Raw genomic sequence first — 27,917 nt, 5'->3', positions numbered from 1 at the left:
ATTTATCAGCCTACCATCTGTGACAAAAAAAATCTTCTTAAAGTTGTGTAGCCCACGGCACAAACAACATAAGGCAAAATCCGCACCGCCCCGCCCCGCCCCGTTGCCATCCCTAAAAGAGAGTAACCATTAACTAGTTAGCAGTATAAAACTCATTCATGGCGATATTTTCCTTCTTCTTCGTCCTAATTTCTCTCTTATCCTCATTGCAAATCCAAGCCAGAGACAGTCAATTCTACAACAGTAACCTTATTCCTAACAACAAGTACCTTCCCAAGGTAAGGTCCTTCTTTCTCTAAATCTCAACTGATTCAAGAAAACCTTAATCATTTTTTGTTTTGTTTGTTTTTGGTGATTTTTAATGCTTAATCTGCATGGTTATTTGCTTGTCGTGTGAATTGTGATGATAATGGCTTGAACTAATTAACCATTGCAAACATGAAGAAAAATGAAAAAAGAATCGCTTGAAGAAAAGATATGGGTTTGTAACAAGATTAAGTTTTTGTTACTTATCAAAGGAAAAAGATAATTTTTCGTTAGACCAAGACTTTCCTTGGAAGTCTGTTACGTGGTTGATGTTAGTAGTTGGCGGCGTTGATGTTGGTGGCTGTAATGTTTGGTGGCGGGGACAACGGCGGTGGTGGTAGTCGTTGGTGGTGGTGGCGGGGTCAGCGGCGGCGGTGGTAGTGGCTGATTGTGTTGGAGGTGACAGTGAATATAATTAATGATAGAGGTGGTAGGCGCGGTCGCGACTCACAATGGTGATTGACAGCTATATGGTGGTCGGAAGTGGTGATTGTGATGGCAAAGGTGGTTGTTGGTGGTGGCCGGTGGTTGGATATGGTGGTGGTGACCGGTGGTTGTGATGACAGAGTTGGTTAGTGGTTGTGGGTGGTGGTTGTGGACAAAGTGGTGATGAAAATTAGACAAAGTGGTGATGAAAATTATCTACATATTAATACATTAAGACTTTTTTCAAGATGTTAATTATTAAAATCTATTCAAATCAAATAAATGCTTAAAATGTAATATAAATAAATGCACTTATTGATTATGATCAGACAATTGAGGGCAAATCTCATACTCTCAGTTTTGTCCCCTGCCTGGCTGCTTCTGCTACTTCCAATACTGGGCAGTGAGGTTATTATCAGTGGCCTGTTTATCATTGGCTGCAAAAATGGATGAAAACAGAAATTTGCTCTGTTGGAGCATGAGTTGTGTCACTCCTTTTGCTTTCACTAAATTTTTGTATCAAGATTCTGCAGAGAAGTTTCTAGAAAACTAGAACGACAATGGTTGAAATCATCATGATTGTTTTAGAGGTAATTTATGTAACAGGCTTTTCTTTTTAAATAAAAAAAAAAATGACACATTTTTTTATTTGGTAATAATTTAATTTTAAACTTTAACTTTTACGCTTAACGGGATGATCTATAACTACATAAATATCTTTGACTAGTTTTAAACCACAAGATTCAAAAGTCTTCTTTTATTTCTTAAACTTCGTATCTAGTTAAATTACATCATATAAATTGGAACGGAGAGAGTAATTAATTCTGAAGTTTTTTTATTTCCCCTGTTTTCTGATCATCAGCTAATAAGAGTAATTAATTAAACTTTTGCCTTGTTTTATTGTTAAACTTATTTAAGCAGATGTGAGGTTACTGAATCACAGACCATCTGTAATAGCAACAGCTGCAACTTTTTATCAGCAGTAACAGTTTTCTTTCTTGCCGCGTTTGTAACTTTGTCTTTGTGGGCTCTGCAGTATTTTGTTAGTGTTCAGTTCATGGATTGGAAGTTGTAGTAGGCTTTTGGCCATGAAAAGGTTTTTTTTTTTTTTCACTTTATTTGAAATTTTAAAATTTGAGTTGAAGATGAAGTTATGTTTGGTTTTAATTTTTGCAAAGAATATTTAATTGTTTGAATATACTGAAATTGAAAAAGTGAAGAAAAAAAAAAAATATGGTCTTAGGTGTTTTCCAAATTTAGTTGTATTTGGAATTTTCATGGGCAGACGCTGACTTTCGGGAAAAAATCCGAATTAAAGTGAAAAATTCTCACTGCCAAACGGGTCCGTAAATTTCAATCATTTAGTTAAACGTTCTGTTGACTCAACAAGGGGTTAAAAAAGGATTGAAAAAAGGAAAAAGAAACAAAGTAAAGATATGGTTTGTTGAAAAGATTGGTTTATAAGTTCTTTCTCTCTCTTGTTTCTCCCATGATTTTTGGTGGGTGAAATGAAACTAAGGATTGCTTAGTTTTTCGTTGTTGTATTATTTTCATTATAACTTTTACTCTTATATTTCTCAAACTTATTTTAAAAAAGATTTTTCTTGAGCCGAGGTTTATCCGGTCTTTCTACCACGCAAAGGCAGGGATAAGTAGGACCACTCTCAGTATACTGTTGTTGTATACATATAATATTCATTTCTTTTTTCTGTTTCTGGCGATTTCATTTTTTGACTTCAATTAAATTTTTTGATTTTTTTTTTTCTGTCGTGTTTGATTGATCTATGAATCATACAGTACATCCTTTTTGTTTCATTAGTATATGAATTTTATGAAGTAAATTTAAAGTCTCTTATTATGATTTGAATTTTAGGTCACCAATTTCGTTGAACCATCCGGTAACAACGATTACTACTACAACAACAATCAGCTGCAAATGGACAAAGGCTACACCACCACCTCCACCTCAACTACCAACCCAACTAACACAAAAGATTATCCCTACAAGAATGGTGGAAAAAGTCACGACTACAACAATAGATATATGCTAAGTGAGGAACATGAGAATTTTCGGACCTATCATGGCAACGAAGACGATTACAACGATGAAGAGGAGCCACACATGCCTTGAGCTTTTTTTTTAATTCTTCAATAGTTTTAAGTTAATACATGAGATGAGTTGCAATCGTCATTAGTATTTCAGTTTTCAGTTTTCAGTTTTGTTTAAGTGGGTGAAATGTTATCTGTTTTAAGTTGTATGCGCTATGGTGTAAATGATATTTACACTGTCAGATAAAAGTGACCTACGACAATTGGTTATTTTCTATATCAAGTTTATATGGGGTTGTCCTTGTTTTCTATAATTAATTAAGTTCAAATACTGAAATATTGCAGTTGAGTCTATTATTTGGTACTTTGATTTGCTTAAATGAATAATCAATATGGTGTAATTTAGTACAAAAAAGATTATCCTACATACTGACAGATTACGCGACCTTCTAGTTTAGTGGAGTATTTTACAACTTGCTAATGTGCAGTAAATTGGGTACTCTTTCTGTTCCCATTTATGTGACATCTTATTTTTTTAAGTTTATATCAAAAAGAATTTGTCTATTATTAGAAATAATTTAATTATAATTTTTTTTTTACCCTTAATGAAATGATTTATAATCATATAAATATTTAAGACTTATTTTAGATCACGAATTTTAAAAATCATTCTTTCTTTTGTTAATTGTGTTAAATCAAATGAGGGTACGTAAATTAAAATGGAGAGAGTACCAATTATACTTTAGTGCATATATTAATATTAATCTGATCACTAGTATCGAAAGCTACTTTTCTGCTAGGCGGAAAAAGTATATATAACTTATCATTAAAATATAAGTGGTTTGAACTTTGAAGTACCATAAGCCCCCAGCCAATCTTGCAAAAGTACGTTATGAAATATTAAATGTGGATGTTCAACGCTCTAGAAATAAATTTTCACTTTCTTCATGATCTCAAAAGTTTAATGGAATGTCTCCCACTTCACCCATGATCTTCCCCACATTCTCATACGTTGAATGTCATATTTATATCTACCCTTTTATATGCCTCTATGCACCACTATAAATAGAGGCATAGGGATTCATATTGTAGGGACTTGAACAACACTTGAAACATATTGAGATGAATAAGAAAGCTCTCATTTCTTGTCTCTCTTTATTGTTCTTGCTTCATCTTTTGATATATTGTACTAACTTTTTTAGAATGATTTTACAACACGTTATCAGTACGAGTCTCTAAGAAGTTGAGTTATATACGTCTGCAAATCGTTTAGAATGATTTTACAACACGTTAACTACACGAGTCTCTAACAAGTTGAGTTGTTTAATGTGGGGCAGCATATTGTTGCTTATCTTGAATGATCACGCTGCCAGGTGATATCATAATAATTATCTCTATGAACTTTAGTTTTACTGTTTTATAACATTTTAATAAGTTATAAAGGTTTGCAATCTAAACTGTGTTAAGGAAAAAGGATTATTTATTTGTGGAGGGAATTAGAGTCTTACATTTAGATAAAAAGGAAATCAAAGACTTTCTTTTGTTTATAAATTAAAACTATCGTTTTCAAATGTGATAAGGATTCGAAAACTTGATTAGTGAACAGTTTTTCCTTAGTCACACTAAGCTATAAGATTTTGTGTCTGATTATTTGAGATTACTCATTCTGTGGTGAAATTATGAAAAGACAAAATTCGTATGCCTTATTAATCAGTCTGCTTTTATTTATGGAACAAACAGTAAGTTTAAATATATTTCGAACCCTGTTGTCATGTATCTTGATGCATTATTCAGAAGCAATTTCTCCTACGGGCAAGAAAGTACTACTTATGCTATTTGTATATGATTTAATTATTCTTCTGCTTTAATAATTTTTTTTTGGGTGCGATTACAGAATATATGGCCTAACATGCCTTTATATGGATAAGACGTTGGGTTTAAGTCCTAATGCACTATAGTGATGATATAATGATAATCAAGGCAAAATAATATATCTTTGACGAAAAATCTTGACACCTGTCTCACTAGATATGCTTCATTCTGTGAGGGGAATGTGGTAGCAGTGCATAATAATTCTAAATGAGAACAGGTGGCTAAAAGAATGAACGTGGGCGTGGAAAATGACAAAATAATGTTAATCATCATTGTGGTAATATAATAGGAAGATCATTATGGGTTCTCAAATGGGTCCTTCTAAAGGTGAAGATGATTTTGTCATCAATATGATATGAAAGGTCATAACGCGGGCGTGCGACCTAACTTGATGAAAATTCATAAATCCTCCATCAAAGAAAAGGATACAATTACAAAGTGATGTTGAGGTGGGTCTATGAATATGATAAAGACAATGGGCTTATAATGAAAAATTATGAAGTACGAACATATGGTTATAGTCAATTCCTTGACGAAAATGTGACTTGTAATAAGCATTGTGAAAGTGATTCAGTCAAGATGCGATAAAAATTATGGATAAGGACATGCTCATATATGGTTGAACAAATACCACAACTCACCTCTACTAAAGGTTTGAGAGAAATAAAAAGAAAATATTTTGACATAAATGGTCATTTAATTTGGTCACGTACTTTTAGTACGTCACAAATATTGTGGTGTGTTTTATGATGAATTACCAAAGGGTAAAAGCAAGAAATAAATCTTGCTTATAAAGGTTTTGGCCATGACTATAATGACAATTACTCCCTAAAAGGAGATGTTCACCATATGGATGGTATTATGAAATATGTGTACATAATTAATTAGGAGCTCTGGAAAAGCTAATATGTTACTGCTCGGAGGAATGAAATTGTCCAATAATATTGGTGTTGTAGTAAGTCTCAAAAAAAAAATTTTAAGTTTCAAAGGCATTGGCTAGAAATGAATTATATTGAGACTATAAATTATGGGAAGATTTAATATCTTCCTATTACTACAACTATAGCGGGAAAACAAAATGTATGTGAAATGTTGCCCGTTTTTCCTCTGAATTTGTACCACATAAATATAAGCATGATGGAATCACATGCTATGGAGGTTGGCATGACCGGTTGACCATCCTAGTTCAAATGTGATGCGAAAATAATTGAGAATTCATGTGGTTATATTTTGAAGAAATAAAGACATTCTTCGAGAATTCTCTTGTGCTGCTTGTTCTCATGATGACAAATTGATTAATTTACCAGCTAAGGTTGGGATTGTATCCCATGATTTTGGAATGTATAAAAGGTAATATATATATATATATATATATATATATATATATATATATATATATATATATGGGCCCAATCACCTGTCATGTGCACCGGTTTACAATTATATGATTTTAATAGATGCATCTTGTTATTGTTACATGTGCATTGGTATCAACTTGCAATTTGATTTTTGCAAGGTTGTTTACTCAATTGTTATATTAAGAGCACAGTTTCAAACTATGAAATTTAGTTGATAAGTTTATATCCAAGTTGGTTTAGCAGAAATTGTATGCCTCCAATTATAGCTAATCAATTGATTATGAGAATAAATCTCCCAAAAAGAAATTTGGTTTGAGATAGATTATTTAATATGTAACAGCACTTGTAAGCATCAAGCCAACAAGTTTTTGACTCTCTTCTCGAGGTTAGTTCAGGGTCAGGAACCAAGTAATTCTTGTCTAGAAATTTGAATGTGCGGTCTATGATTTAATTGTTCCACCACAACGCACAAAGATGGGTCCCAAGTAAGGTTGGGAGGTAAATGTTAGATTTCCTAACATTAGGGGGGGGGGGGGGGGGGGGGGATGATAAGCAGCTGGAAAATAAGGTATATGTAATGAATTATCACTGGTATGATCCTCGTTAAAAAGATAATTCAAGTTAACTGCCAGATGCATTTACTGACCCAAAAGTGAATATTATATTCTAGCCGTAAGTGCTCCAATTCCAGTTAGAATTAAAGTTCTTGAAGAACAGAGTCCATGACGATAGACCGATCGGTTCCAAAGATAAAACTCCTTGAAGAAGGAGAGGAGTAAATGATCAAGATGGTCATATAATGAGGCAAGTGCTTTAAAGAGCACCACGACATAACCTTCATAAAACCTTGAGAAAGGTTCAGGTACCTGAAATTGATAAAAAAATGAAGAGATCTCAAGAAGTTATGTCGCATTGGAACCGATATCAAATAACCGTCGACGGTATCTTTGAAATAATGTAGCGCTCAATATTATAATGGTGATGAGGATCTTGAATTCAAATCTGTCAAAGAATATGGACAGATATAATGATTAGTCAAATAAAATACGCAGTTCAAGTATATTTTGTTTCACTTGAAAAAGTGGTGTTTTGGACCTATAGTCCGATGACCTCAAGGTATAATGTCAGTGGGGTACAAATGGATTCTTGTGCGAAAAGTAAAATGAGAAATAAAAACCGTAAAAAATAAAGTACGACTTGTGCCTTGTGGCATAAAGATTTTTCACAAAAGTCCTGACATTATTGTATGGAGACGTATGTACTCTCCTGTGGTGGATGCAATGGGGTTTCTTATCAGTCTGGCAATATATGAAACTATTTGAATGCGTATAATTCATTGTTGTCAATTTAAAGCAGTGTACACTTTATGAATTCACCTATATGAGAGTGGAGTGGGGCCGCTCCTATAAGACGTTGGCCTAGTCTCTAGAGCTCTCGTGAATAACCAAGCACACGCATGGCCTAAGGCGTAAAACCGCATTGAACAGCAAAATTACGGAGTCGAAATGTGACTGTTAAAGTCTCTGACTTACAATAAGAATTATTGGTTCATAGAAATTTTATATTTCACCAATAATTCTGTAAGTTAAATTTTATTGGTATAAGTTTGTTTCATAGCCCAAAAGGCATCAAACCTATTACATTTCAGAAATACAAATCCAGTAAGTTATAATTTTTTTTTAAAAAATCTTTAAAATAGTGGGGGATTGTAGTAGTATTTAAAGATTTTTAAGTATTTTACAAAATGGCATACTTGGAGAAGTGGCAAATAAAATTTTATGTGTCAATTTCTCATGAAAAGAAAGAGAGAGGTGTCCATTTACAATGCAAATGTTGACACATATTGGACACTTGTCCACGCTATTCATTTAGCCTATAAATAGGCTCACAATTCCTCCAGCAAATACACACCAAAAAATAAGAATCGCCCTTTCCTTTCCTATAGCATCTCACGCCCCCTTCCTCTTTCTAATATATTTCCCCATAAAATAAATTAGTTGTTCTTTCTTTTATTTCCTTGCTGGTATAATTTAATTTTGTTGATTCCTATATCTTTTAATTAATTAAAGAAGAGCTTGTTTAATTCTGAAGAAATATTTAATTCTCCTAAAATAGTTTTTTAGGATAGTGCCTAGCACGACTCAAGTTAGACTGTGTATTTACTAAATTATTACCGTAGTAAATTTAGTTTTTTCAAGTGTTGCTATATTATTTTACTTCCTAAATAATAATATTATTATTGTGCTTTTGTTGCTAGATATATTATCGTAGTAATATTTATTTTCAAGTGTTGTTATTTTACTTTGCTAAATATATAATATTTATTATTATTATTATTATACTGATATTATTTTGTGGTTTTCCCAACCGTTATGAAACTAAAAGATAAGATAACAAGGTTGTTCTTCGGTACGAGTTAATGTCCGTTGCTTAAGTTTGAGGGGATCGGGTCGGGTTAGGTTAATTGGGGTGGGGTGGGGCGGGCTATAATTAGATTTGGATATTTTAAAATGGGGATGAGTTTTTTGTTCTAAGCTTGCCACGTGGCAGTCCTTAAGTATAAGGGTATATTTATTCTAAAGTATAACAGCAGAAATATATATAGCCTTAAAATATAATGAAAGATAAATTTGACCCTTTTTCAATAGTACAAAGATATATTTGGCCCTTTTCCGTTTATATAATCCCCCTCCCTTTATGGCTGTTCACATGTTTGATAGGTCTTAGCATCAAATTTTACAGTCACCTTCACCTTCATTCATACACGGCAAAATGATTCTCCAGGCAAACATTAAACACAGCTGTATTTCTTGACCAAATACAAAAATATAGAAAGCCCCACAATACAATCTGGCATTCCTCCTTTTTCCCATCTGACCAAGCTTTTTGAGAGGTTAAACATCAAATGTCTATTTCATAACTTTCTCCTTTCTCTTATTTGTTTATGTGTCTTATTTTTTTAATCTATTAAAATAATAATGTCTTTTGTCTTTTACTAACTCTTTAATTTTAAATTTTTATATGATATCTTTAAGATCATAAAATTAAAGAATAAATTGACGAGGGTTTTATTCCCCTTGGTCTCGATTTTACTTTTGTTGATTTTACAAAATACCGCACGCTGGCCAACGCAGCCCATGAATGAGCTTCAATAAAGTGATCTGTTAGCAGTTCAATGAATTAGGCTAAGCAATGCAAATATTTTTTAATTCCTTTTTTCCCATAATAGGACAGAAGTCCACCTGCAAAGCTTCGAAAGCTGGATTTTTGTTTTCCTAAATTTTTCAATTTTTTTCTAAAAATTATTTCACTTTATTTGCAAATTCATCATTTGATCGTGAAATTTAATACTGATAATTTGAATGGTATCACATAAAATGTGATAGATAAAATATATTATACTACTAGCATGTTAGTTACTCCCTCCGGTCATGACAAGTGTCCTCTTTTTGGCTTTTGACATAACCTTTAAGACAATATTAAATTCTAAAAAAAGAATATGTATTTTAACTAACTTACCTTTAATTAAATGATTCCTATTTAACATAGTTTATTGATTATATAAAAATTCACTTATTATAAAAATTCACTTATTTAAATAGGGGTAAATTTGAAAGAAAACAATTAATAATATCTTGATTATGTAGCAAATTATTTATTTTGTACCAAAATAAAAAGAAATCAAAAAAATACTTATTATGAACCGGAAGAAATATCATTTCGAAAGGTATTAAAATAAAAATAGATTCACAATAAATTGAAACGCTGGAGGTATATGATTTTAAGCTTTGTCCTCATGATTGAGTACTCACGTCAGTCAAACGTGCATGCAGTCATAATGATTTAGTTGAAAAACATTTCTTTACCAAACCTTTTAAACTCGTTTGAGTTTTCAGGAACACACAAATAAAGTTAATATCGAGTTTATAAACAATGAGTTTATATGCAACAGTCATTATAAATAATATTTTACATTATTGAATCACCTAAAAAATATTTATATGTAAGTTATTTAAAAATAAAACAAATTATTTGTACAATAGCTAAAAACAGAGGTGAGACAAAAGAAATTCTTTTATCTTATCTTCTTGTTTTCAGAAAAATCTTGACCACCGTGAAGCGTGAAATCCAAAATTAGACTTACCAATAAGAAAGAAAATATTTATTTGCTTTGACTCATGACAAGTGACATCTATGCAAAATGTGTGGTAGCAAAAGTTTGAATGGGGCGTGTGTTTTACACTCTATGTTAAGAATTGCGGCTATGGGGCCCATATGTGAGAACAGATTTTTTATCTAGAAGACCAGATTAAAGATCCAAATTCCCCAAATTATATCCTTAGTAGTTTCCAGAATTCTCTTTTTCTCCAGTGATTTAAGAAAACCTTAATCATGTTTTGTTTTGTGTGTTTTTGGTGATTTTTTACTGCTTAATCTGGATGGTCACTTGCTTGTCGTGTGAACTGTGATGATAAATGGATTGAAATAATAACCCATTGCAAACATGGAGTGATCAAATGAAAAAAGAATCGAGAAAAAGATATGGGTTTGTTAAAAATATGAGTTTTTAGTTACTTATCCAAGGAAAAAGATAATTTTTTGTTGTTTTATTGTTAGAGCATGTTTGGATGGGCTTATTTTAAGTACTTATTGGCTTTTAAACTCTTTTCTATTTTTTGTGATGTTTGAGAAAGATAAAAAATGCTTTTAAGCATTTACTTTTAAGCCCAAAAAAGTATAAAAATAAGTGAAAAGCCAAAAATTGGTATCCACAACTTATGACTTTTTGCTTTTGCCTTATAAGTGTTAGTGTTATGATTTTAATGATGACAAATTGTTGTGTAGGTACCAATGCTCAAAGGATCAATCAAATGGATCGGACAAATACGCTCAATGGACAGCAGGAGTTCAGTCGGTTGAATAGAAGGGCAAGCCCAAGTCGGCTGCATAAGGAAAGGAATTAAAGATAGGCTACTGCGTATTTTTGGAACAAAATCAGTTTTACTTAAGCATTTAAATCAGCACAATCATGGTGAGTCAAGCATTAAATCAGATCTACTATACAAGGAAACAAGTACCACTCCAACAAGGCAAATGACGCACAAGAAAAGCAGCTATACAACCTTTATTTCTCATCAACAACGTACAAGGAAAGAAGCATCTGCCAACCAGGTTGATACCATAGAAGGAAAGGATCATTACAAGTATTAATAAGCTCTTGCTTTATTCTTGGAAATTAGGATCCTCAAATATTCCTAATTTTCAAAGATCAAATCTCTTGGGTTGATATCTCTGCAAAAATAGAGTCTAATGGCTAAACATGTGAAGACTATTTTTCGAGGCTTTAGAGACAAAGAAATATATATATTGTTATACCCCATTTTAAACGGGTCAAATCGGAGTAAACATATTGGTAATTCCCAAATTATTTGATTTAAGGAGTCGCCACCTAATTATTTTAATGGTGAATTAGGACACCTAAATATTAACTAAGGCAAAGCTAAACTAAACCTCCGTTAATGGTCTGCTTAATGTGATTCTAGGTAAGGGTTCTTAGTAATCCTAAAGGGAAGGGGTAAGGCATCCTTTAAGATCCGCTAAAATACGATTACCCGACCAAACTTAGGTTAATTGAAATCAGGATAAATATTTGTCTTAAAATATCAAATAGGCGAATAATTAATTTGGAAAAGAAAAAGAATACTTTTTAACCTCAAAATGAGTTAAGAAATGACCTATAATTAACCGAACGATTTTTCTGTTTAAGAAATGCGAGATTAAAAGATTTGAAATTGAACTCTTCCTTTCGAAAAAAGTGCTCGGTCATTTCTTTTAGAATTTTGGAAAAGAAAGTCACGTGACCAGTTTTGTTTTAAAACTTGTTTAAAAATAAGTAGCAAGAAAATATTCTTAAATGTTTGTCAACCGAATTCAAATCCAAGCTTTCAAATTGACCAGAGATCAATTAAAGGAAATGAAATTGGTTTTAAAAAAAGATGATTTCAAGTCCCATTTGGATTGCTCCAAAAGAAAAAAAATGAACTAGCAAAGAACTTAGAAAAATAGTACACTTGATAGTCGCTGAGATAATATACCCATATCCATCCCTCAAACTAGGTGTTATAGTGTAGATAAATTTAAACAAACCACATGAACAGTCACAAATAAGGAAAGCAAAGACAGTTAATTTTGGACAAGCTAAAAATGCAACAGGTGCCCCTTCTTTTCCAACGAGGGAAAAGTATGCAAAGAAGCGGATGCGGGTTCTGTATTTCCCGTTGTTTCCCTTTGTTTTTTTTTGTTCGGAGACAACTAGAGAGATGCTTGAAAGGACTAAATGCAAGTTTCCTGGATGTGCTGATGATATTGAGTCTCGTGTGAGACTCCTCGCAACGCCGATATCATGCAAAAGAAATTGGAAAAGAGAAAATTAGAACAAATAACATATGATTCATGATAAATAATAAAGGTAGCTTCAGTTCACAGAATCACTTGATCAGAGCATCTAGGACCAAACTTGGACCAGTAATTTGCACCTCAAGCCACTAGAAAGCATGTGATTAAACCATATTTTACACGAATAGAATTCCAAACAAAGTCGTTCTATTTTCAGAAGATAAGCTCTTCTTCTTTCATCCTTGGACAGAAGAAATGCTCACATGTCCGAACATTATTTTTTAAATCACAGCAAATTACGCCATAATTCCAATTCATTTATAACAAAAAAAATTCTCTTTCCCAGGTTAATCTAAGAACTAGACCAAGAAACTATACTCCCGCATAAAACATAATCACGAGGTTCATATTTTATCAAAAACTTCAAGGCCAAAGTATAATTCGAAGTGAAGATGAAATGTACTCACTGCTTTAAAAAGCAACAGAGGAGTAATTTTTAGATTAATTGTTCATTTAATCACTTAGGAAGCTTAATTTCCATTATTTTCCAACATTTAAAGCTCGTTTTTTTAACAAGAAAAAATATACTTATTTGTGGAACTACTGAATTATTCTCGAGAATAAATATAAAGAAAAGGTATTACTCGATTAACTTGCTTTACTTCTCTTTAATCTAACCTTGTGATCACATTTAAAACAAGAACTTAAACTTCTTATAAGAACAGGAGAAAACAAACCCAAACACACGTTAACACAAACTAGAACATGTACTCTTCATAATAATTCCTATTGTGACAGAAACGTGAAAAAACTCAAGCCACAAACCTATTATATTCTCTGATGCAAAATGAAGAATAAATGCTTAAACACTCGTTTTTTGTTTTATAAACAAAAGAGTTAAAGACTGAAAAACCAAGCTGGTAACTTTAAACAGTGTACAAGCACGAAAGCACAGAGGATTTTGCAACTTGAATGGCAGAGCCAAGAAACTTCCTCTTGAAACCAAAAGGAAACTTGAAATGAGAAAATGAGTATTAAGAAAGACGTTTGAGCTAATACTAATTGAGGATTGCATAAAGATAGCATTTACTCATATTGAAAGCAAAAAGAAAAATAAACCAGGCAAAATTATCTAAACGACTTAAGTTGTGTATATATATTTTTTTTACTAAACAAAAAAAAAAAGCACTCAGAGTCTGTCCCTCATTAATCTCTACTGTGAAGTTCAACACTAATTCTTTGACTAGAACCACAGGAGAAAGAAAGGGAATCATACTTAAACGACTAACAACACCCATATAAGCACAGAAATGAAAAGGACAGGGATAGATTTCATACCCCGCGCTGATACGACAGCCCAAACAAAACTAAAGCATTCCTGAATTTAATTAACTAATTCATACTTGGAACTTAAATACACATAAAACAGAGCCAAGAGATTGATCGAAAGTATGAAATAGCAACAGAACCCGCAAAACAAAAATGAAAACGCTAAAAGACTACATTAAAAGAGAAACTAAAAAGAAATAAAAAAAAAAGCCAATGGAGGGGAGGGTCTTTGAAAGTAGGCTCAAACAAAATAAAACAACAGTTATATTTTAGCCAAAAAAAAAAAAAAAAAAAAAAAACCAGTGACAAGAACGAGTCATACAGAAATGTGAGAAGTGCTATACGTCCTCATGCTCGAATTAAAGTTTAAGCAGGAAATTAAACACCTAAGCGACCAAGCATTCTACAATTACTAGCACATTCTTAACAAGCAACATAAACTTGAATAAAACACATGTTAGAGTGAAAAGTGGGCTGGAATAAACTAACTTAAGTTAAGTTAAATCCAAGCTAATCTACATCAAACCAAGAGCACACAGCGAGGCTCTAAATTGAATCGAAAAGAGAGAAAAGGAATGAATAACACTGACCATTTTTCGGGTGCAGTGAACTGAGGCCTTAGGTCGCGGATTCACGCTCAAAAGACGTCGAACAGGGCATGCTCAGATTTAACCAAAATTTCGAACATAAGGGTGGAAATATAATGATTTCGAATGGTATACGGCTATTGTTTTTGGGGATGAGAAGTCGTAGCTCTGTCTTCAAAAATAAACCTCCCCTCAATGAAATATGGACGTTATATCATCAAAAGACAGAAAGGGTTCTGATAGATATTGAAATAAGTTAAAGTTTGCACGGAAATGGAGTGAACAAACTCTGTCCATGGCTAAGGTAAGGAAAACATTTAGCCGAAAATGGAGATGAAGAGGGAACAGGCGCAGCTAAGGGGTTTGTTTCATGAAAGTGTTGGCAACCATAATTGATGTTTAGACATGATGGGTCGGGTCGGTTCAAAATATTGGGCCGTATATTTGGGCTGATTTTTTTTTAAAAGAGATGCTCAGATGGGTCGTTTCTGATGGCCGAATTTTGGCCATTTGTTTTGGATTAAAATTCTCTTTTTCTTATATTTATTGGAGCTCCTAGACCAAGATGAAAGACACTCTTTAGTTAATTATATATTACCGCGTGCTAAAATATTACTTAATATAAAAATATATTTATTAGTACTCAAATAAAATTCATGATATCGTAATAGTTGCGCGGTAACATTTATAAAGTCTGAAAGTAAGTAGTAAAAGATAAATGCGATGCGTTTTCGCATAAGTTGCTAAATAGGAAAGCTAAAAATGATCATGACAATCATGATATTAAGTGAGGGCAAAATAATAATAATAATAATAATAATAATAATAATAATAATAATAATAATAATAGTGGTAACAATAATAATAATAATAATAATAATGGCGGTAATAGTAGTGATAATAACCAATGATTATAGTTGGATAATGGAAAACGACGATATTAATAGAAGCTAATTTGTAATAAAATATTAATAATTATTTTTTTAAGTTAACGCAAATAAATGCTTCGGAAGAAAGGCGGGACAAAATTGGGTGTCAACATATACAGTCGTCTCATACTCTCAAGTTCTCTGCTTTACTTTTCACAAACATTGTATTCTTGAGTGATATAGTGTAAACAAAAAAGAAAGGAGAGATATAGAATAGTTTGTGAGGCATTGTATCAAAAAGAATTCGAGTGTTTGAGTGTAGACGAAGGAGATCCATTCAAACAAATCATTGTACTAAAACATTTACAAAGAGTTGCAGAGAACACTCTTGCAACCCAAGGGGACTGGACTAGGATTCATATTGAATCTGAACCAGTATAAAATATTTGTGTCAATTTTATTTCTGCATTTTTATTACTGCATTACGATATAGTCGACTAGTGTTCTCAGTTAGTCGACTATCTGATCAGAGTGAGGTCTCACACTTTATTGCTTAACAACACGTGAGAAAAGATCAAATGGCTGCATATCAGATCCCTGGTGCAATTTTACAAGATGGGCACTCCACAACGAGGCCACCCTACTTTAATGGTGAACATTACTGCCATTGGAAAGAAAGGTTCAAGATCTTTGTGCAATCAACGGATTATCAAGCATAGATTGTGATCAAGAAAGGACCTAAACCTATTCCAAATATGGATGCAAAAGATCCAAATACAAAAATTAATTTGGAGTCGCATGATGTAACTAAAGAACAACAGGAGACGCTATCGACAAATGCTAGAGCAATAGCCTTATTGTACTGTGCAGTCAGTGGAGAGGCATATGCCAAAATATCAAATTGCGAGACTGCAAAAGAAATGTGGGATAAACTTGAGGTCACATACGAAGGAACATCAAAAGTAAGAGAAACCAAAATCGATGTTTTAAGGCACGACTATGAAGCTTTCAGCATGAATGATGATGAGAATATTGAATCAATGTTCACCAGATTTAGCAAAATCATTGGTGAACTCAAATCTCTTGGTGTGATTTACACTAACTCTCAACAAGTGAGAAAACTTGCAGCCTGTCCAAAACTTGGGAAACAAAGGCAATTGTTTTAGAAGATGGAAATCTGAATAATTTTACATATGATGAACTAAGAGGAAATTTGATGGCCTTTGAAAAGAATCATATTCAAAGATATCAAAAGGATGAAAAGAAGAAAATGGTTGCTTTCAAGTCACAGGCAGAAGAATCTGATGATGAGTTCAAGGAAGAAGAAATGGTTATGATCTCTAGGCATGTAATTGAAGCTATGAGAAGATCAAGAAACAATAGAAAAGGAAATTCAAATTTCAGGAAAGGTAAATCCTCCGTTGTTCAAAGAAATGATGGAAAATGCTATGAATGTGGAAAATATGGCCATATTGCATCTGAATACCCTGATGCAAAGAGGAAACCATCGAAAAATTATCAAAAACAACGAGCATTCAGCAGTTGGAGTGAAGATGAAGTCTCTGAAGATGATGAGAAAGATATGGAAAACATTTGCTTCATGGCAATTGGTGAAACTAGCGAGGTAAGACCCTATCACTATTCCAACTGTAGCGAAACTCAAGAGTTTCTTGACCAAACTCTCGAGGATTTAAATAGGGTGTTTAATGAATATAAAAAGCTTAAGAGGGAACAAAGGGACTGGGAACTTAAACTAGAAGTAGTTGAAATAGAAAAGGTTCTTCTTCAGGAAGAAGTTGATGACTTGAAACTGCAACTTAATGGGTTGTGCAAGTCCATTAGTCATAGCTTTGTTAAATCTAACAAATCGACTCGTAACAACAAGTCCACTAGGAAAAGACCTATCAAAATAGTAGAAATGCCTCTGATAATTCTAAAGATGTGTCAATCAATTATGAGGAGACAGATCAGTCTAACAAAAGTTTTCAAACCACTGAAAGGAAGTCTCCAAGAAACTTTCATAAGTCGACTGCTCAGTCATTTTCTGAAAATCACTCTTCACAAAAATGTTTTTGCTGTGGAAAAATGGGCCATAAATATATTCAGTGTAGGTTTCGTTATACACCTTCTCCAAGTTGGATATGGAAACTCAAGACTGATCATCAAAGCACTAACCCTCAAGGACCCAAGGAAGCTTGGGTACCTAAAAGAAAGTAACTACCTCGTTTTGCAGGAACACCACAAGAAGAAGTCAAAAGGGAAATGGTAGCTAGACAATGCGTGTTCCAGTCACATGACAGGCGACAAAAGCCTGTTCAAATCAGTTGCTGACTTTGATGGAGGACTAGTCACTTTTGGTGATATCTCAACAGGAACGGCAATCGGTACAGGAACTATTTCGTTTAATAATTTATGTGATATCTCTAACGTTTATCTGGTTGAAGGACTCAAATATAATCTCTTGACTATCAGTCAATTGTGTGATTCTGACTTAGAGGTAAGATTTAAAAAGACTGGCTGTGTTATAGAAGACAAAACTGGAAAAGAAATTCTTCCTGGCAGCAGAACAAGAAATGTGTATGTGCTCGATTATGTTAAAAGTCCAGCTGGACATATTTGCTTGGCATATATGGGAGAAGATCCTTGGGTTTGGCACAAGAGACTTGGACATGCTAGCATGAGGCTAATTGAAAAATTAGCCAAACACGATTTGGTCCTAGGCCTGCCTAAAATAGACTATTCAAAAGATCATATTTGCGATGCTTGTCAGAAAGGTAAGCAAACAAGAAGCTCTTTCAATTCCAAAGATATTGTATCTACTTCTAAACCATTGCAGGTTCTACACATAGACCTTGTTGGTCCTACTAGAACTACTAGTATTGGAGGAAAAAGGTATGCTTTCGTTATTGTTGATGATTTCTCTTGTTTTACCTGGGTTATATTTCTTGCTCATAAGGATGATACTCTAAAGAATTTTAAGTTTTTCTGTGAGAAAGTACAGCGTGACAAAGGCTACTACATTACTTCCATAAGAAGTGAGCATGAAAGAGAATTTGAGAACAAAACCTTTGAGGATTTCTGCAATGAACAAGGTTATACGCTTAATTTTTCGTCACCAAGATCTCCTCAGCAAAATGGCGTTGTTGAAAGAAAGAATAGAACTTTACAAGACATGGCTAGAACAGTGATTTTAGAACATAATCTGTCATATCACTTTTGGGCAGAAGCTGTAAGCACAGCGTGTCATGTATTAAACAGGTGCTTGATTCGACCCATTCTAAAGAAAACTCCTTACGAGCTATGGAATGGTAAGAAACCTAATATTAGCTATTTTCACTACTTTGGGTGCAAATGTTTTGTGCACAACAATAGAAAGGACAACATTAGTAAGTTTGATCCTAGAAGTGACAAAGGTATTTTTGTTGGTTACTCGAATAATAGCAGATCCTATAGAGTTTTCAATAAACGCACTAAATCTATTGAGGAATCTGTTCATGTTATTTTTGATGACACTAACCATTTGGTCGAGAAAGAAAAATTTGCAGATGATGATGTCCACCAGTCTTCAGTCACTACGACTATTACCTCAACTGATCAAAGTCTCTCATTAAAAGAAACTACCTCTGCTGACGAGTCGACTAACCTTACGATTGGACCTGTTCTAAACAAATGAGAAGTGAGCCTGATTATCCTAAAAAGTTTGTTATTGGTGATATAAATGAAGGAATGAAGACTCGAGCTTCCCGTAAAAATAATGCAAATTTAGCACTTATATCTCAGCTCGAGCCTAAGAAAGTAGATGAGGCTTTAAAAGATGATCATTAGATCAAGGCAATGAAAGAAGAATTGGATCAGTTTGACAAAAATAAAGTATGGAATCTAGTTCCCAGGCCTGAAAAAGGATCAGTAATAGGAACAAAATGGGTATTAAAAAATAAGTTGAATGAAGCAGGCGAAGTTGTGAGAAATAAAGCTCAACTGGTTGCCCAAGGCTACTCTCAACAGGAAGGAGTCGGCTATGATGAAACTTTCACTCCTGTTGCACGGTTAGAATCTATTCGAATTTTACTTGCTTATGTTGTTTTTAAAGGTTTTAAACTATTTCAAATGGATGTTAAAAGTGCTTTCTTAAATGGATTTATTGAAGAGGAAGTTTTTGTTAAACAACCACCTATTTTTGAAAATCCTAAATTCCCATATCATGTGTTCAAACTAAGTAAGGCGTTATATGGTCTTAAACAAGCTCCTAGAGCTTGGTATGATCGACTAAGCACTTTTTTAGTAGAACATGGATTCTCTAGAGGAAAGATCGATACAACTCTTTTCATTAAAAGATCTTTATCTGGAAATTTAATCATACAGATTTATGTAGACGATATTATTTTTGGAAGTACTAACCCATCTCTGTGTAAAGAATTTTCTGATCTCATGCAAAGTGAATTCGAAATGAGTATGATGGAAGAACTAACATTTTTCTTGGGGCTTCAAATCCATCAATCGGACAAAGGAATATCCATCTGTCAAAGTAAGTATACAAAGGAGCTTGTTCACAAATTTGGTCTAAATGATGCTAAAGCTATGAAAACTCCTATGAGTCCTACATGTTCCATTGACAGAGATGACACAGGTAAAGCAATTGATGAAACCAAGTATAGAGGAATGATAGGTTCTCTACTATATCTTACTGCTAGTCGACCAAACATCATGTTTAGTGTTTGCAAATGTGCTCATTTTCAGTCAGCTCCTAAGGAATCTCATCTTAGTGCTGTAAAATGAATAATTAGATATTTACTTGAAACCATTTCCTATGGATTATGGTATCCCAAAACTAATCCCTTCAGTCTAGAAGGATTTTCTGATGCTGATTTTGCAGGAGATAAGGATGATAGAAAAAGCACAAGTGGTACATGCCAACTACTTGGAAAATCATTAATTTCCTGGAATAGCAAAAAACAGGGATGTGTTTCTCTCTCTCTACTACTGAAGCTAAATATATAGCTGTTGGGCAATGTTGTGCTCAACTACTATGGATGGTGCTTCAACTAAGTGATTATGATTTATTATTTAAGCCTGTTAAAATTTTCTGTGATAATTCTAGTGCTATATGTTTATCAAAAAATCTTGTGCATCATTCTTGAGCAAAGCATATAGATATTAAACACCATTTTATTAGAGATCATATTATCAAGGGGTCGATTGAATTACAGTTTGTTTCCACTGAAAATCAACTTGCTGATATTTTTACAAAACCCTTACTTGAGGAAAGATTTTACATGCTTACAGAATCTCTAGGAATTATTGATAAACATGTATAATTATGTTATTTTTGGCAAATTGACTAATTTTCCTTCTCTGAAACTCCCTCTGTCCTTTCATTGATTACCGCACCATACTTCCTCTCTAATTCTTGCCTTTCAATAAATATCATCATCATCTCTGCCGTCTTCTCACTTCTCCCACTATCTTCTCCACTTCCCCCTAAAAACCTTTCAATTCCATGACTCTTCCATCTCCTCACAATCACCATTAAAACCGTCCATTCCTCTTTCATTCTTCACCCAACAGTTTTCCTCTGCTCCAATCTATGGCTAAAACTCTGAAACCTTCCTCTCTCTCCACTCGCAAAAGCACAAGAAACAAAAACAAAGGTAAAGCATCATCCCTTGTTCATGTCGAATCTGATGGTTCTGATTCCTCCCCTCACAACTCTACAAATTCGTTGTCTCTTCGCTCTTCGAGCAAACGTGACCATGCAACTGAAGTGTGTGGTGAGTCTTCCAAGAAATTTAAGTTCGACTATGAAAATGACTTTCTTGACCGTCGCCGTTTCTGGTCCACCCCAAACTCTGATCTATTTCGGTCCCTTAAAGGTAAATCTTTTGCTCATGGTCGAATAGTGGATTTTGATGTAATCTAGTCACTACATTGTAATATCCAGCAGTTTTTTGACTTTCAAGGTTGGGTAAATCTTTTCTCATATGCACCTACTCATGTTTATGAACATCATATTCGCATGTTTTATGCTAATCTTAGAGCTACGAAAGATGATGAACTTGAAACCCAAATTTTTGGCACTTATATTCTGTTTGATAACTCTGGTTTTGATGAAATGTTCAATATCAAAAGCTATGGTTTTTATGCTTTGTCCCGTAACTCCTGGCCATCTGACTTTGAGGTCACTTGTGAAGAGGCTAAACAGTCTATTTCTCTTGACTTAACTGGTTCCGTTCCCCCTCACTTAGGCCCCAAACACTTGTCTTTTGAGACCCGTGTGATTGCTCACATTGTTGCTACTACTATACTGCCTCGTGTAGGTTCTTTGTCGACCCTCACTCAGCGTGACACGTTTCTCACTTATTGTCTGGTTAAGAAGCGTAAGGTCTACCTTTCCTCCCTAGTCATGAACCATATGTTAGACTCTGCTTCTGATCCTACCAACTTGTCCTATGGTATGCTCATTACTCGCATTATAGAAGCCCATCATGTTAATCTTGATGACCCCCCCCCCCCCCCCCAATGTTATGACTCTAGAGCATTTGTTAGCATGGGTTATGTATGTATGGATGATGTGTGGGTTCTCAAAAAGGATGTAGATAAGGAACCTGACCAACCCTGTCCTCCTGTCTTCCAATCATTCAAACCTTCCTCCTCCAATCTCCCATCTGATCATCCCTCTGATATTCTTGCTAAGCTCTCAGTCCTTGATGACAAAATTGACTCTCTCAAAGATCTCCTTGTGTCCACTCATTTTCATATGGAAAAAGTCAGGGATGTCTCTAAAGAAACTAGGCTGATGTTGCTCGACTGCGTCTCAAGATTGATAGTGGTTTAAGGGAAGCAGGCAAGTTGGCTACCAAATTGCAAGTTAGTGTTGATGGTCTTCCTGCTAAGTTCATTGCAACTCTGGATGCCATGAAGGAAGATATGGTTAACACCTTAGCGTACTTTCTTCGGCCCTTTGCTCAACAGCAGCAGGAGCAACAACAATCTGATGGGGAGCAGGATTAATGATGTTTTGTCCTATTTTATTAAGACAATTTTTTTTTTGTTTTTGGCATTAGTCCACCTTGACTATGTTTTTTTTTTTCCTTAATTATCCGTAGACTACAGCTTGTGGCTGATCGTTCAGCCTTATAATCTAACCCCTTATTGCTTCACCTATAGTTTGTTAAATTGTTATTATGGCCTTTGCTGTGTGTCTTTCTTTTTGATTGATGCCAAAGGGGGAGAAAGAGTCCAGTATGGACCAGTCAACTATTCAGGAGGAGAAGTCTCTGGACCAGTCAACTACTCAGAGGGAGAAGACTCTGCTTTACTTTTCACAAACATTGTATTCTTGAGTGATATAGTGTAAACAAAAAAGAAAGGAGAGATATAGAATAGTTTGTGAGGCATTGTATCAAAAAGAATTCAAGTGTTTGAGTTAGACGTAGGAGCTCCATTCAAACAAATCATTGTACCAAAACATTTACAAAGAGCTGCAGAGAACACTCTTGCAACCCAAGGGGACTGGACTAGAATTCACATTGAATCTGAACCAGTATAAAATATCTGTGTCAATTTTATTTCTGCATTTTTATTATTGCATTACAATATAGTCGACTAGTGTTCTCAGTTAGTCGACTATCTGAACGAAAAAGTTACAATTCGCCCCCCCTCCTCTTGCACTTTTAATAAGCTATTTTTAAAAAGTCAATCCAAATGCCCTCTAGTGTTCAGTTTCTGATTGAAAGTTCGTTATTTTGGATTAGGTTCCTCAATATGAAGTTCTAAATTTCAATCGTTACTTAGCATTATAGTGGATAATGTTGCAGATTGCATATAACAGTAACTCGAAAACTGAGTAAAATGAAGAAGCAGCTAAAAACTAAGCTAATTACGGCTAGGTTATAAATTCATGCATTAAAGCAACTGAGAACTGGAACATTACAATATGTACTACTCCAAAAGCCCTAGACGAGTCATACTATTGCTTACAGTGGATAATGTATTGCTGTGGGAAAAAAAAAGATAATGTATTGCTAGTGTTCAGTTCTTGGATTGAGCTGAAAAATCGGGCCGACCTAACTAATTTGGTTCTTCAATTTCGGTTCTTTGATTCTATTTTTTCTGAACCAAAGAAAAAATTTGCCCTCCGATTTTTCTTTTTTAATTAGGCTATGTTGATTGCAGTCCCTTAAGAAAGGATCATTAGAGGTTTATTTTATTAAATTAACCTTATTAATGTTTTTGTGAAAATCCAAATTTGACTATTAAAAAGGAAATACTAAATCATCCTTGATTTGCTAAAATGGATAAGTAAAAAGCCTCTATTTTTAATATCAAGGTCAAATAAAAAAGAAGGGAGAGAATACATGACTGTTTTGTACATAGCCTTTAAGTATTTAATAATGATTAACATAGTATAAATTATCATCTCACCAAAGTCCTTAACTCTACTTATAACTAGTGTTCTTTAGCCCGTGCTAAGCCCGGGCCCAAAATTACTATTAAAAATAAAATAGGTAACTTTTTCCTGCTCTTTGTCCATTAAATTATTGAAATAATATTTCGACAACTAAATACCCACCTACAGTTACTTTACATTAATCATTTTTAATAACTACACTTGCATACTCTGTCTTACGCTGCTGTTGGCACATAGTTTGCCAATGTTATTCTCCAAATTTCAACTTTTCTGCAACCGATGCTATTCCCCAAATATCAGCTTTTCTGCAAGCTCCTAAAAGCTACTCTTGCCGGTCACTTCTAAGTGATTTTTTATTAAAAATTGGTTCAGAATTAGTGGTCTTTAAGAAATCAAGCAGGTACCATATCTTTTCCTTCGAAATTATCCTTATCCGATAAATGATTAAACAACCTTTTAAAAGTCTTTGGGAGAGATTAATGATCTTCAAGTAAAATAACTCTCTTAATTAATGTTGCTAATTTTGTTTAATTGGTGTGCCGGACCTTTAAAATGGCGTAAATATTTAATGAAGAGAGATCATATCTTAAAATATAAATAAGGGTAAAATAGTTAAAAAAATTCTTCTAATTAATATTTTTAAGAGGTGTGCAAAAACAAAAAAATAATTTGAGTATACATGACACTCATTTTGTGGACCAAAAACCATCAAAAAATATACTCATATAATTTTTAAAAAGAGCCACGTAATGCATGTCTTAGTTTCTTTATAACCCATGTGTTCCAGAAGAAAAATTCAGCTTATATAAATTGATTTTTTACTTGTTTCGTTGCTATGATAGGTGGCGAAAGAAATTCCATCAACAAACTGTAATGTGGCAATCAACAAATCATGTGCCTGCAAATTAGGAGTGAGGCGTAGAATGAAAAAATTAATGGGCCCCACATTTTCAGATAGTTGTCCTGTATTCTTTGAAGACAATAGATGACTATTGACTTTTTCATAGATATTCAAAGACGTCGTTGATTATCAAATAGAGGGCAACTTTACTTTAAGAAATGCCAAATATGACCATGTGAGGATGATCAAAGATTCCTTAGATGAAAGCAATAAAAGATAAATATGGGGGCAAATTTTGAAGAGGTAGCCTTTTAGTTGAGAAGACTTAGTTGCAATGTAACCGACGACAAAATAGTTGGATTCTCCCTTATATATATATATATATATATATATATATATATATATATAGCGGGCTGGGGATGCGCAGATTGGGCAGACTGGGCAAGTGCATTGGAAAATGACTGAAATGATTTTGTGACAGCTAAGGTTTGGAATGTGACTGCATTGACTAAAAGAAACTAAATTAAATTAAACTAAAAGGGAAAATGGGCAGCCTTTCCGATATTGGTGTAACTTGTCCCATTGATGTATGCGACTTTGTTAGTCGTTACCCATTAAACAAAGTAGTAGATTTGGATAGTTTATGAATCATCTTCCATTTTAAATATCATATATCATATTTTTGTTGAGTCCTTCAAATTTTAGAAAAAATTAATTTGAATAAAGTATTCGAGAATCAAAAAAAGGGGTTCCCATTTTTTACTTAAATACTCCCTCTGTTTCAATTTATTTGTACCTATTTCTTTTTTAATCTGTGTCAAAATGAATGACCTCTTTCCTAATTTGGAAACAAATTCACTTTATGAATTATTTACAGTCACACAAATTTTCAAGACTTATTTTGAATCATAAGTTTTAAAAGTCTTCCATCTTTCTTAAATATCATGTCCAGTTAAATAGATTCATATAAATTGAAACGGAGAGAGTATAATATAAACATGTATGCGTTGTTGGATTAGGGGCCAACTATTCTGTGGTTGTGCTATGTCATACGTGTCAATTTAGAAAGTACAAATATTCTAGAGCCTGTTTGGATGAACTTATGCTTATAAACTGCAAACAGCTTATAAGCTAAAAAAAAAGTTTAGGTAGTCTAACTTATTATTTTTAGCTTATGAGCTTATAAGCTGTTTTCAGCTTATAAACTGCTTTAGATAAGATAAGTCAAATAAGTCCAATTATTTTTTTAAACTTATTTTAAACACAAAATAACTTTAAGTTGACTAGCCAAACATTCAAAAAAGTTAAAAATAATTTATAAACAACTTATAAGTCAATCCAAATGTACTCCTAGTGTTGGTGATAAGGTCCAAATAACAAGCAGAAAAGACAACCTCCCTAAACCAAGTTAATCTTGCAAAATGTTTTAAGAAGACCATAGTACCCTCAGACTTTTCTATACCCAAAAACCGACATGTTGAAATATCTCGAAATAAAATACCAATCTTTGCTCTTTTTTGTTCTGAAATGTGCTCATACAAAATCACCCCCTTACAGGCTGACTTTTACTCTTGCCCTGCACTGCACCATTCTATGGCTTTTTTCTTCTTCATAATTACTCTCTCATTTTCATTGCAAATCCAGGCAAAAGATAGCCAATTCACTACTACCAATGTTTATCATGAGTTAGATCAAAATTCACCTATCAAGAACCTTATTCCTAACAGCAAGTACCTTCCCAAGGTATGTTTTTTTTTATTTTTTTCTTCACTTATTTTTCATGTATGTAATTAAGAAAACCTTAATCATATTTTGTTTTATGTGTTTTTTTTTTTTTTTTTGTGATTTTTACTGCTTAAATTTGCATTCTTGTTTGTTTGTTGTGTGAATTGTGATGATAATGGCTTGGAACTGTAACAACTGCAAACATGGAGTGATAAAATAAAAAAAGAATCCAAGAAAAACATACGGGTTTGTTAAAAGATAAGTTTTTATTATTTATCAAAGGAAAAATAAATATTTAGTTGTTTTTTTTTTGTGATTTTTACTGCTTAATTTGCATTCTTGTTTGTTTGTTGTGTGAATTGTGATGATAATGGCTTGAAACTGTAACTACTTCAAACTTGGAGTGATAAAAATGAAAAAAGACATGGGTTTGTTAAAAGATAAGTTTTTGTTACTTATCAAAGGAAAAATATAATTTTTTTGTTGTTGTATGGTTGGTATTCAGTTTCTGGGTCGAAAGTTTTTTCTTTTGGATTAGGTTCCTGGATTTGAAGTTTAAATTTGAATCATTTGCTTAAGCACTTTATTTGAAAATTTGAAGTTAGAGTCGAAGATGAAGTTGTTTTTTATTATAGTTTTTGGAAAGAATATTTGATTGTTTGAATGTACTAAAGTAAAAAAAAAAGTAAACAAAATTGAAAAAAAAAAAAACGGGGTTTTAGGTGTAATCCGATTAAAGCGAAAAGTTCTCATGGTCGAACGGTCCGTAAACAATGGGTAAAAAAAAAAAAAAAAAAAGGAGTGAAAAAAAGTAATGATATTGGTTTGTTAAGAAGATTTGGTTTGTAAGTTCTTTCTCTCTCTTGTTTCTCCCATTATTTTTGGTGGTGGAATTAAGGATTCCTTAATTATTTGTTGTTGTATTATTTTCATCATAGTTTTTACTTTTATATTTCTCAAACTTGTTTTGAAAAAGATTTTTCTTAAGCCGAGGATCTGTCCGGTCTCTACCCCATAAAGGTAGGGATAAAGTCTGCATACACTCACCTCTCTAATCTCTCAGACCCCCACTTGCAGGACCACACTAGGTATGATGTTATTGTTGTTGTATACATATAATATTCATTTCCTTTTTTTTTTGTTTCTAGCGATTTCATTTTTTGACTTCAATTCAATTTCTTGAAATTAATTTTTTTTGTCGTGTTTGGTTGATCTATGAATCATAAAGTACATCCTTTTTGCTTCATTAGTATATAAATTTTATGAAATAAGTTCAAAGTCTCTTGTTATGATTTGAATTTTAGGTCACCAATTTCGTTGAACCATCTGGTAACAATGATTACTACTACACCAACAACAATCAGCAGCAAATGGACAAAGGCTACACCACCACCTCCACCTCAACCAGCAACCCAACTAACACAAAAGATTATCCCTACAAGAATGGTGGAAAAAGTCACGACTACAACAATAGATATATGCTAAGTGAGGAACATGAGAATTTTCGGACCTATCATGGCAACGAAGACGATTACAACGATGAAGAGGAGCCACACATGCCTTGAGCTTATTTTTAATATTTCAATAGTTTTAAGTTAATACATGAGATGAGTTGCAATCGTCATTAGTATTTCAGTTTTCAGTTTTCAGTTTTGTTTTAGTGGGTGAAATATTAATCTGTTTTAAGTTGTATGCGCTATAGTGTAAATGACTATCAGATAAAAGTGACCTACAACAATTGGTTATTTTCTA

At 33.3% G+C, this 27,917-nt stretch overlaps 1 protein-coding gene across 2 annotated transcripts; it reads left to right on the top strand.

The window, feature by feature from the left end:
• Nucleotides 1-27,917, top strand: LOC132631527 (uncharacterized). 2 transcript variants are annotated; one of them, XM_060347103.1, is made up of 2 exons: nt 1-278; nt 27,470-27,917. In XM_060347103.1, the coding sequence occupies exons 1-2, from the start codon at nt 159-161 to the stop codon at nt 27,728-27,730; spliced, it is 381 nt and encodes a 126-aa protein (XP_060203086.1). In that variant the 5' UTR covers nt 1-158; the 3' UTR covers nt 27,731-27,917. The 2 variants fall into 2 exon arrangements, with proteins under 2 accessions (XP_060203086.1, XP_060203083.1); XM_060347100.1 differs by lacking the exon at nt 1-278 and adding an exon at nt 25,945-26,183.

This window comes from Lycium barbarum, chromosome 1 (genome assembly GCF_019175385.1).
Source record: "Lycium barbarum isolate Lr01 chromosome 1, ASM1917538v2, whole genome shotgun sequence".
Taxonomy (NCBI): Eukaryota; Viridiplantae; Streptophyta; class Magnoliopsida; order Solanales; family Solanaceae; genus Lycium; species Lycium barbarum.
The sequence above is the reverse complement of the archived record's forward strand: the minus strand, read 5'-3'. Positions and strand labels throughout refer to the sequence as shown.

Bases quoted from the DNA above. Each gene is read 5' to 3' on its own strand.
- LOC132631527 (XM_060347100.1), top strand. From the start codon at position 25,968: ATGTGCTCATACAAAATCACCCCCTTACAGGCTGACTTTTACTCTTGC. The intron at 26,184-27,469 runs GTATGTTTTTTT...TTTGAATTTTAG, and splicing joins ACAGCAAGTACCTTCCCAAG to GTCACCAATTTCGTTGAACC.